Genomic DNA, 11,312 nt, shown 5'->3' with positions numbered 1-11,312 from the left:
CTAAGTGGATTACTTAAGGAACTTGGATTTGTTGATGAAAATGTAACGTTATATTCTGATAATCAAAGTGCTATACATCTTAGTAAAAACCCCATGTACCATGATAGGACTAAACACATAGACATTAAATATCATTTTATTAAAGACATTATTTCAAAAGGTATTTTGAAAATTGGTAAAGTACCTACACAATATAACACATCTAATATGGGGACAAAGATAATACCTTTGAACAAATTTAAAAACTGTTTGAAGACATTATCTATTAATTCTATGTGATAAATTGCAGGTACTTGGAGCAAATGAAAGAAGAAAGTGATATTGTCTCCTGGTTGCACTGAACTTAAAAATATGGTAGCAAGGTGGAGATTGTTGTGGTTCGAACCATAGTATTGTTGTTCCCATATTTTCAGCTTATTAAAACGTGTTATGAAAATGCGACTTTATAAGTGACATTCTGCCTGATGATGACACCTGGCTATATTCCTACCGTTGGATGAAGGGTTACATTTTTCTGGTGATATATAAGGGACTTGATGCTTCGTTTGGCAGTGTGACTGCTCATTTTGTTTGACTTTTCAAGTGAGGTTCGAGAGAGTTCTTCTATTCTCTCGAGTTAGGGTTTTATGTTTCCCTATTTTCTTGTAATCAATCATTTCATTCGATGTGTAATTTGAAGGTTGTTAACCACTGAATACTTGTATATTCTTAAGTGATACTTAGAGTCCTCATGTGTTGAGGTTAGGGATTTGGTCTGTTGATTCGTTGTGGGTCTGAGGCAGATCTGTGGTTCCCTTGAAGAGATAAGTTTCTTTTCTGTGTATTTTTGTAATGGTTGAACTTTGTAACCTTTGATGCCTATTTTTGGAGCTTTAGTGTAATCGAGCAATATCCATTTTTGATTGGATGCTCAACAGGGGATTAGGTGCTTAGTCACTGAACCTCTGGGACTTCGACCGAAAAATCTTTTCGTGTTCTTTATTTTCTGCAAGTTTAATTTTTGTTATTCTGATCGATTGAATGTTACAACTTATTATGTGGGTTTTTGGCCCCCTTTCACCCATAGGTCTCCGTGAGGCGAGTGGAGCGGATTAGGTCAAAAGCAAGCTTCTTGGAGAAGGCGGAAGCAGGGGAGGCAACGATCTCTTCAATGGCGGACTTGGTGATGACGGAGATGTCACGTCCGGCGGTGGATTGCTGGAGTGCTTGGATGAGGGCTCCGGACTGACGAAGGGCATCGTTGGATCTAGGCGAATAGTATATCCATTTTTTGCACTTATTTATACTCGAATGGAAAGATAAACATACATATATAGATGATAGTGTGTGAATTGGCTCATCAAATGGAAGTATTTTCTATTCTCCGACGATGGCGACTTTATGATTGCGTGGCGCGTTGTTGGACATTTCTAGCAGAGGCAGGGAAGACACATGAGGTGGCCTCACGTGAATTTTTTTTGAGGTGGGCCTAATTCATGTGTATATTCTGTAAAATGTTTGTAAGCCCGTTTGGTACCCATTTTTTTTCAAAATGCATTTTTCTCTCTCTTCTTTTTAACCACACATTCTTTATTAAAATAATATTACACGTAAATAAAAAACTTTTCCTTATTTTTCAACCACACATTTTCCATCAATTTACTATTTAAAAATACATTTTTATATAAAAATATCTACCAAACACCCTCTGTATATTTTTTCATCGTAGGTGTAGCACCATTGGTTTTCTTTTCATTCATTTGAATGTCTTGTTTTATGAAATGGAAGTCAATGGTACTACAAAATTGAAATGTTGGACACGATTGAATAAGTTAAGGTCCAACTTGTAACAATACTAATAGGATGGCGACCAATAGTGTAGTTTTCCCTTGTAATTAAATGACATAATCGGTATTTCCTGCACTCAGCCAAACGCGCTCTTAAATTGGCATTTGGCTTTTTCTTTTGCTTTCCAGAATCAATCGATCGATCCGATTCAGAGAAAACGCCAACGCAGAGCAGAAGGCGATGGGAGATTACCACTTCGTGTATAAGGATGTGGAAGGAGCCTCAACGCAGTGGGACGACATTCAGAGAAAATTAGGGAACCTCCCGCCGAAGCCGGCGCCGTTCAAGCCACCGGCTTTCACCGTTGCCGATGACGAGGATTCCATAGCTAAAGACAAGGCATGGATAGAAGATAAAACAGAGGAAGAGTTAGAAGATCTTGAGGATGATCTCGACGACGATCGCTTCCTTCAAGAGTACAGGTATTGCTCCCTTTTTCATTATATGAATTATTTTCCTATAACACCTTTGTCATGGCAACTATTGAGAAATGTCCCTCGTGTATATTTTCCTGATTTGTAATTCATTTGATTTGGTTGAATTTACTTTATCAGCTGAGGAAACATGGATTTCCTTTTTCCGGGATAGATAAAGAAAATAGGAATTCTATATTAATATTTGTTAAAACTAAACTTGGTTCTTGTTGTAAATGGGAATTTTGTTAACTTGGCTGGCGCTTAATTTGGTGACTGAGCACGAACCTAATTCTAGAGGTAAATCGCAGATATACTGATTTTATCAGCAGTGTTAATGTAGTAAAATAATAGTGGAAGGAACTCATACGGTGAATATTAGCTCGAAATCAAGTTCATGGTGCTTTATCTTTGATAAGAAGGAATCAGACAATGTAGTGTAATAGAGGCCATCGTGGATTTCTTTTTTGGTTCTGTTTTTATTGTATTTAATTTCTTTGGACTTGGTGGTGGTGTAGCAAAATTAGTCTCCTATTCACTGGACCTAGAAATACAGAGGGGGAATCAATTGACCATTTTTTGTTTTAGGATATTTCATGGAAAGTTGAATTCGAAGTTAACGATGGAGGAGTGGTGAATGGCTTAAAAAGATGTGAAGATGATCTAATGTTCATCAAAATTTCATTTTGAAGCACAAGACAGAATTCTAAAGGGTGAAAAAGTTGTAGATATTGTGTTTTGGCATCTCTCTCACTGTTTTGGTTACTGTATATGAGATCTGTAAAAATACCACTGTTTAACTTGGGAAAGGAAAAGAAAACAACAATTTCTGAATCCGAGATGATATAGTAACACTTCTAGTTCTTATGTCTTGTTTTATGCTAATTATCGTAGGAAGAAGAGATTGATGGAGATGAGAGAAGCGGTCAAGATTGCCCGGTTTGGTTCAGTGGTTCCAATTTCTGGATCAGATTTTGTACGTGAAGTTTCACAAGCTCCTCCAGATGTCTGGGTAGTAGTGATGTTGTACAAGGATGGGTAAAGTACTTATCAAGCACACTAATGATTGTGTTCTTTTTTGAGTTACCACCGAATTTAATATCGGCAACATCAAGACTTCTATTATTAACTGTTTTTCTTTTTAATAGATTTCCAGAGTGCCGTCTTCTTTTGGAATGTATACAAATACTGGCAACAAGATATACTGCAACAAAATTTGTCAAAATTATATCCACAGAGTGCATTCCTAACTATCCAGATCATAATCTTCCCACGCTGCTGGTTTATAACAATGGTGCTGTTAAGGCTACTCATGTGGGGCTCCATAATTTTGGTCGGAGATGCACGCCCGAAAGTATACATCTTTCTCTCCTTGCCCGTAAATTTTTTATTTTTATTTTTAATCTATATGGGTATCCTTTAGAGTTTAAATGATTAGTTATCTTTTAGGTTATTCAGACATTGCTGTGAGCCGTGTCTATGGGACAACCGATATGTTTCAATGTTTGTAATGGTGTTAAAGTAATATGTTAGTTGACTTTTCAAAACATGGACAAGTTTGGGAGAACTTAAAATTGAGTAGTGGGAATGGCAAGTAGAAAGATGACTTTTTTTATTTGTAGAAGTGTTAACTGTGTCGCTAATAAAGATAGGAATAGGATTCTCTAGGAAGTGGTTTTTAGTGAATTCCTTCTCATGCATTTAGATAAACAAAATACCACTGTATACTTTCTCCGAGTCCTTCCCCAAGGCAAATACCTCATCAACCTCCCCTGGCCAATCGAAAAATAGATATAAAGGGAAAAAAAGGCTTAAAGTATATTTTTCAAATTCTGATGTAATGGTTGAACAGATTTCACATTGTGTTAAATATTTTATTCTTTTAAGAATGAATAGTTTGAAATACAAGGGAGAGGAGAAAAGGTAAAGAATGGAATTCCTCAACAGAATATGTGAATCAGTGAATGTCTGATATTTTTAGTTTTGTTAAATTATTAAAATTCTCAAAAAAGAAAAAGAAGAACGGGAGTCCCAAAAATAACTCCAAGCTCACCATATTATAGGTCATCAAATTCCCCAGCCTCATTAATACACCTTTAATGAGGATCAAATTGTTTATTCCATATAGGCAAATAAATATTTTGCCCCATTTAGGTGCAGATTAAAATCAAATTTTTAGTAGATTTTGATTTTGATAAAAGTTGATAAAATGTATAAATGAAAAGCTGTGTGTCCCATGAAATGTTTGACTAAAATTAGTTGTTGAGTTTGACTTGAGATTTTTAGCTACTTATAATCCATACCAAACAGGGGCTTAGTATTCTTAGGTCTTTCTACGATTTCAGGCTGCTCAATTCCTCTTGAAATGTGATGGAATTGCATATTTTAATCTTTCAGGTGTTGCTCTCGTTCTCTGCCAGTCAGATCCCGTGCTCAATGATGGACAGTGTGGTGGAGAGCAATCCCGCCAAGCTGTCCTTGATGGAATCACGAAGAAGTTTGTTGAGAGCGTGGTGAGAGAGCACGAAGATGATGATGGATCTTCAAGTGATTAATTAAGTTTTCTTTTTCATTTCTTTCCATTTGTTTTTTTCCCTTTTTCTTTTTGGTGGGTGGAGGGGGATTTTTGTGTTTTGTAGTGTGAGTTATTTCCTTCTTTTCTGATCAGATATCTGTGACAGGTTTATTACTATGTTGTTGTGTGAATTGTCGAATGGGGTTCTTGTGGTAAGATATATAATTTTTCCTAGTAAAAGAGAAAACTTATTAGATCTCTAGCAAATACCTTAAATCCTTTGTGGTTTAACAAATATGTTTAATTTGGTTCGATCAAATTCGTGAATGATGTGAACAACAGCATTTGCATCTCCCCCTCACAACAAAAATTCAATAGGCTTCAAATGTTTCTGGCTAGAAATTCATATTTATGTAATTCAAACTTTGAAAATGTTCTCTGTGAAGTTTTTTATGAGAATTTTATTTGTGGTATTAATTTCATGAATGATTTTAGGCATCCATTTGGGAAGAATTTATAAATAGATAGAAATGGATTGGACATGTGGATGATCATCGTCACTTCGTAATAGAAACATGATAAGTTACGCTATAGTCATTCTAGTATCACTCTGTCTTTAACATTTTTAGTAGATTATACACATTCGTGAACCATATATATATATTAGTCTAGAGTGTGTGAGTGTGTGTATTGTCCCTTGGCTCTGCTCCTGTTTGTTACCATACGAGGAATAGAATTTTGTTAGTTTAATTAAAATTGAGTACGTTGTGACATCCATAAATAAGATGGAGCTATTGAAGGTAATGATTTAGATATAGTGTTGGTTGAACAAAAAGTTAAAGTAACATAGCAAAAATTGAAATATTGGTTTTAATTGAAAATGAAGTTTATTTTTGAAAAAAATATAAAGGGAGATAAATGTTAAATGCTTATATTTAATGAAAGAGGTATTTTTACCAAAAAAAAAAAAAAAAAAAAAAAAAAAAAAAAAAAAAGGCCCATGTTAGGCATTTCTAATTTTTTGGACTGAAGGAGTATTTGTAAAGTTATCGGACATGGACACTTCAAAATCAGATCGTGCGTCGCTTCAACTTGTACCTATTCTCGTACACAAATCTTAATTACTGAAAGTATGTAGGTCAAAATCCTTCAGCAATTGAATATCCATATCGTTCTCCAGCCAAATATAATTCAAATACTTGGCCAAATCTTAAAACCAGCGAATATTCATTACAAGAGGGAACACCATATCAAACTGAAGTTGGATCAAGTCATGTACACCCTTCATTATTGAACTATATCTACTACATACAATGCATAGAAGTTAATCATCAAGCATTTTCTCCATTTTTTTCTTCAGAAGTTTATGGAAGTCTTCTTCTGAGAGAGACAACATCTGGTTCAACAGTAATTTGACACCACATTTTCTAATAATTTCATATCGAGGTTTGATCCTGTCTTCTAAACTGTAACCAAAATACTGTGGAAACTTAACTAACTCAGATCTTGGATAAACCATGGTCAAGAAAAAATCCCATTTCGATATCAAGTTGTCTGGCAAGCTAAAAGTGTACAGTGCTCCATATCTTGAGATCATAGTTGCAACATCTTTCAAACTATACCCCCTTTCAAGGAAAAATTCTGTCACAGGCTTCAAATTAGCCTCAATGCTAAGACCAAAAGTTTGAGGAGATCGATGAAGAAGAACAGCAACATCAACCTCCAATGAACGGAAATACTCAGCAGTTGGTCGTAACTTATCCTCCACGCTGTAACTTATAATATTTGGGCAGCGTGTAAGAACCTTACCCACATTCTCGGCTGAGAGTCCCATCTCATAGAGAAAATCCACAGTTGCTTTTAGTTTTTGTCTGCTGTAAGTGAGAAGCGGTGGAAAGCGATAGATAACTTTTGCCCATTGTCTTTTGTCCACGCCTAAATCCTCAAGAAATTCCATGGTGGGGATCAGATTTTCAGTTAGACTAATTCCACAAAGCTGAGGTCTTTTAGTTAGGATGGTGGGAATGTCTGATTTCGGCACACCTAGATCAAGAAGAAATTCAACAACAGGCTTGATTTTCCCCTCCAAACTATAGTAGGCAAAAGCTGGGAACTTGCGTATCACTTCCCTGATTGCCTCAATTTTCATGCCAAGATCTACAAGGTAGACAATGTGTGAAGGAAGCTTCCCAGTCGGGCTAATGTCACTAACTCGAGCCAAGGCTTTTAGCTTCCTCGAGTCAGAGGAAGCAACCGAAGGAGAAACTGATGCAACTGAAGTTTCTATTACAGTTTGTTTTTGAACATTTTCTTCTAATTTTTCCTCAACAGGTGATTTTGAAAAATTTTCGACAACATCTACCAAAATGCCTCCGTACTCCTCAAATAGTGTCTCGAGGTACGGAATGAGAGCTTCCCGGATCTCAAGAGTCGAAAGTTCCCGACCTGGAAAGCCAAGAAAGCTTTGTGACAATGGAATTCGAAAGAAAGTAATTGCTTTCAAGTGTTCTATAGGGGGAGAAACAAAATTAGAAACCAAACCTACTAAGTAGCGAGACTTGTGAACAGAATGGAGCCTTGACACTAGATGATCAACAAAAGCATCTGACTTATTGATAGTTCTCGCTGCCACCACATTACTTAAACCTTGTTTCTTCAAGAACAAGGTTAGAACAGCCTTGGCTTCTTCCTTTTCTGCAGCCAACAAGGCCGGAGGGACCACCCTTAAGCTGAATTTTCCATCAACTCCAGAACCACCTGTCAATCAATGAAGAAAAATCCAACAATATTATTTTGGAAAAAATGGTAAAACAAAATGCAAGCATATTGGGTAAATTAAGAGTTTTAATAGCTTACTGTACTTTGCTTGGCAAAAGAAAACCTTCTGGGGAAAGGTAACTCTAGTCCTGCATATATTCATTGGCACGAAGTCAGACATTAGATAATATATTAGTATTAAATACCAGACTGCCATTTTTGTGATTACTGGTTCTTATAAATATTTCACAACTTGGACGATTTCATATTAACTGAAATTAGGCTAGTTAATATTTCTTCGAGGTCAACAGCTATAAACCTCAAGGCTGGTTGATTACATATTAGTATGGAGCTGTTCTAATTCAATGTCGTGCCCCTAATTTGACACTTAAGGTGCAAATCAAATGTCATGGAATTTTCAGCCACAAACAAGGGTTTAAAGTAAAGTTGGAGGGGGTTGCGTTGTTTCATTATTTGATTGGAAAAAATATTTTTCTTTGAGACTGTGAACAGTCTACTTCTGTATCTGAGAGCAAATCATCTGACTTTTGAATTTCCTTTATTTTTTGTCTATGGTATGCAAACATTACGGATCCATAGTTGAAGGCAACCCTTTTTTGCCTGTGAGTGGATGACTGGAAGTCATCAATTAAGTTCCGTGTTACTAGAAATGTAAAATTTCTTAGATTTCACCATAATAACAAATCAACTCTTCAACAACCAAATAAATTGTCCACCAAAAATTATCTGCCACGAATGGAAGCACTCAACAACCATTAGAACTTTAAATTGCATTCAAGAATAAAAAATGAGCACAAAGAAAAGCACATTCATAAAAAAAAATATAATAAAAAGAGTTATGTGTGTGTGTGAGCCACATTATTTTGAAAAAATGTATTTTGGAATAGTGGATTGATGGAGAATGTGTGGTTAAAAATGAGGAAAAGTTTTGGATTTGAGTGTAATATTATTTTATTCAAGAATATGTTATTGAAATGATATCAAATCATTGTTTAAAAATGTATTTTTTTTTGAAAGAATGCGGCTCAAATAGAACTATATAAAATTTGTGCCCAATTAAATCTGCATGCTAACATAAACACACACAGAAAATAGTAGTTTCTTGTAATGGTAATAAAAAGAATGGTCATAAAGGAAAAAGGGCAATTACCTTAAATGGGAAAATTAGCTCTTCAGAGAAAATGAGTCCTGAGGGTATTAAAAGTATGGAGGCCTTTCTTCTATAAATATTTTTGTGCAGTCGAATATTTTGGGTGTTTGAGTGTGTCGTAAATGGTCTGTAAGTGTGAAATTCAGAAACATCCGATCGAAACTAGAAGCTTAAAGGGTATTGGGCACTGAACTGGAATTGCTAGGGGCCATCAAATGGATGTAGTTCTTCAATTTTTAGCTATATGTCAAGCTGACATTCCAGTATAAACTGAACTTGCACTTGAGAAGGCGATTCTTCCAAGATGATGCACCTAGCGATTCTTCCAAGATGATGCACCTAAGTGATAGAAGCAGTTCAGTTCAGTCATAATTATGGTGCAGCTGATGCCTCAATTTTTATGCAAAGTTCTTCACCTAACAATTATATTCTCTTTTTCCTTTTTTTCTTTTTATCATTTGTTCAAGCAACTCCACTCAAGCGAATGCTATATATATTTGTATCATTAATAGGTTATATCTGTTTTTCATTTTATCATAAAGCGGAATATAGTGTAGCAAATATAATGCCCATCATCACAGTTTAGATGTACAAAGACTCTCCTTTTTTATTTGTATTCACTTTTGTAGTTGATGGTATTGTTCAATTGCTACTATGCATTTCTTATGTTGAAAATTTGGTGGAATTCAATGGGAAAAGGAAGGAAAGGATATCTTTGTACAGTGTTATTAAAATCAACGCATATTATATCAGAATGAAACGAGAAAGAAATATAAAACAAGTTCAAAGTTGCATAAGCAGATAGCCACTTTTCAGAAACAGCCAGAAGTGATTTATTAGAGGGACCCAATGCCGAAACTTTTAAACTCAATTCTGATGGTTGTCTAAATGCAAAAATAAACTAGGCCGCCGGTGAGGGGATCATTCGAGACAGCAAGGGTGAATTGATTATTGCTATTATAAGTTTTATGGCTCTTGTTCCCGTCTACAAGCTGAAATTAAAGAGTTGAGCACTGGATTGAGGTTAATATTGCAACAGTTTGGGTTGAAGTAGATTCACAGGCTTCTATTCAACTTATAACTAAAGATATACCCGTCTCTTGGCATGTAAAATATCATCTGGAGCACATAAATTAGCAACGGCAATTTGATGTTGCCTTTACTCACATTTAGAGAGAAGGGAATTTAGTGGCAGATTGGTTAGCTAATACCGAAGATAAAGAGATGAACTTCAAGATATTACTTCCTCAAGATCTGGCTGGAGAAATCTTGGGACCACTAAGGCTTGACAAATGGAGCTTTTCTAGTTTGAGATTGAAAAAGAGTCTTTTTCTTGATAATTTGTATAGATTCACTTGTAAATGCTCTTGTACTAAGCTTAATTTCTTTCTGGTTTCTGTCGTAAACTCCGTTGAGGTAAGGCCTAGGTCCATCGTATTGATTTTCAAATGAATAAAACTTGGCACCAAACTTCCCAAATCAGGTTAAGGCAAGAAAGCCTAAAAAACCTTCCTTATCTTTGATTAGCATTTGCAAAAAAAAAAAAAAAATTGAAAAAAGTTCAAAATTGCATAAAGAATAGAATAACAAATTCATAGGAAAAAACCTAACATAGGGCTTCCATTTCCTCCAAAAAAAAAAAATAATAAATAATAAAATAAAAAAATAAAATGACCCTTCTGGTTGTACAGCCCTGTCCACAAGCAATGGGTTCAATTCAAAAATTAAAATTAAAAAATTAAAAAAAAAATGAAGAATAAGAAGTGGAGGAAGAAAGAATAGCAGAATTTGAATCCCTAAACAATAATTTGAAGTAATGTATTATGGGCTTTGCTATTTCATTAGCATATATTTCCAATTGGCCTTCGATCTCCATTGTCTACCAAATGAACTATTTGTCATCAGATGGCAGTAACCAATAATTACTGAAAATTTCCTTTGCATTCAGGGAACAAGAATGAAGAAATAGCACACTTTGGCCGAAAATAACGCATTAAAAACACTAGTTTCATTAGATTTGTTTACAAAACACGTTTATTTCAAGTAAAAAAGAACTATGAAAACGAAATTAAAAAGGAGCGTACCTTGAGTGGGGAAACGTTTTTCTTGAAACAAATAGAAGTCCTGCAGGTCTAACAAAAATGGAAGCTTTCATTTTGCTCCAGTGAGAAATATCTGAAAACCAAAAGAAAAAAAAATGTAGTCTAAGGGAGCCTGGAGTATGGCCACTAGATTGGGATATGTCGTTTTGTTAAATATCAGCCGCAGGGTATAACTTCTTCAGTCCAAACTAAAGTCGGCTGTTGCTGAGCGCCCTTTATTTGTTTGTTTCCCTTTCCTATTCTTCCTTCTTCCAATTTTATTTTATATTTCCATCAAAGGGGAATTACGAGCTGTTCGTTTGGTGGAATTTGATATGTCATTGAAAATTTGGACATAAGAATTATTAGAGATTTATTTTTTATCAAATACGTTACTTTTACAATTCTCTTAGTTGAACAAAGAAATGAAGCTTCAATTTTATTTTCAATTGATGCAATTCAGTGAGAGTACACAATTCTCAAAACAAAAAATGGCATTACTTGTTTTTGACTGGGTTAAGATAGATTTCAAAATAACCACGTTTGAT

General features: G+C 35.0%; 2 protein-coding genes across 3 annotated transcripts in view; one reads left to right on the top strand and one right to left on the bottom strand.

Moving 5' to 3' along the window:
• LOC111400769 (phosducin-like protein 3) overlaps positions 1-5,082 on the top strand; it is a 5,840-nt gene extending 758 nt beyond the window's left edge. The window contains exons 2-5 of one of the 2 annotated variants that reach the window (XM_023028166.1): positions 2,167-2,249; positions 3,135-3,278; positions 3,389-3,594; positions 4,638-5,082. In XM_023028166.1, the coding sequence (XP_022883934.1) occupies positions 2,167-2,249; positions 3,135-3,278; positions 3,389-3,594; positions 4,638-4,795 (591 nt within the window). In that variant the 3' untranslated portion in view covers positions 4,796-5,082. Of the gene's footprint in view, positions 1-1,897; positions 2,250-3,134; positions 3,279-3,388; positions 3,595-4,637 lie in introns of those variants that run through there. The other variant, XM_023028165.1, reaches the window with a different exon arrangement.
• An 808-nt stretch (positions 5,083-5,890) lies between these two features.
• Positions 5,891-11,050, bottom strand: LOC111400768 (transcription termination factor MTERF5, chloroplastic-like). Its single transcript, XM_023028164.1, has 4 exons — positions 10,768-11,050; positions 7,612-7,661; positions 7,297-7,512; positions 5,891-7,200 (listed from the first exon to the last, which is right to left on the bottom strand). The coding sequence occupies exons 1-4, from the start codon at positions 10,836-10,838 to the stop codon at positions 6,080-6,082; spliced, it is 1,458 nt and encodes a 485-aa protein (XP_022883932.1). The 5' UTR covers positions 10,839-11,050; the 3' UTR covers positions 5,891-6,079.
• Between the last annotated feature and the right edge of the window lie 262 nt (positions 11,051-11,312).

This window comes from Olea europaea, chromosome 10 (assembly GCF_002742605.1).
Source record: "Olea europaea var. sylvestris chromosome 10, O_europaea_v1, whole genome shotgun sequence".
Classification (NCBI taxonomy): domain Eukaryota; kingdom Viridiplantae; phylum Streptophyta; class Magnoliopsida; order Lamiales; family Oleaceae; genus Olea; species Olea europaea.
Note: the sequence above shows the minus strand (reverse complement) of the source record. Positions and strands in the feature narration are given on the sequence as shown.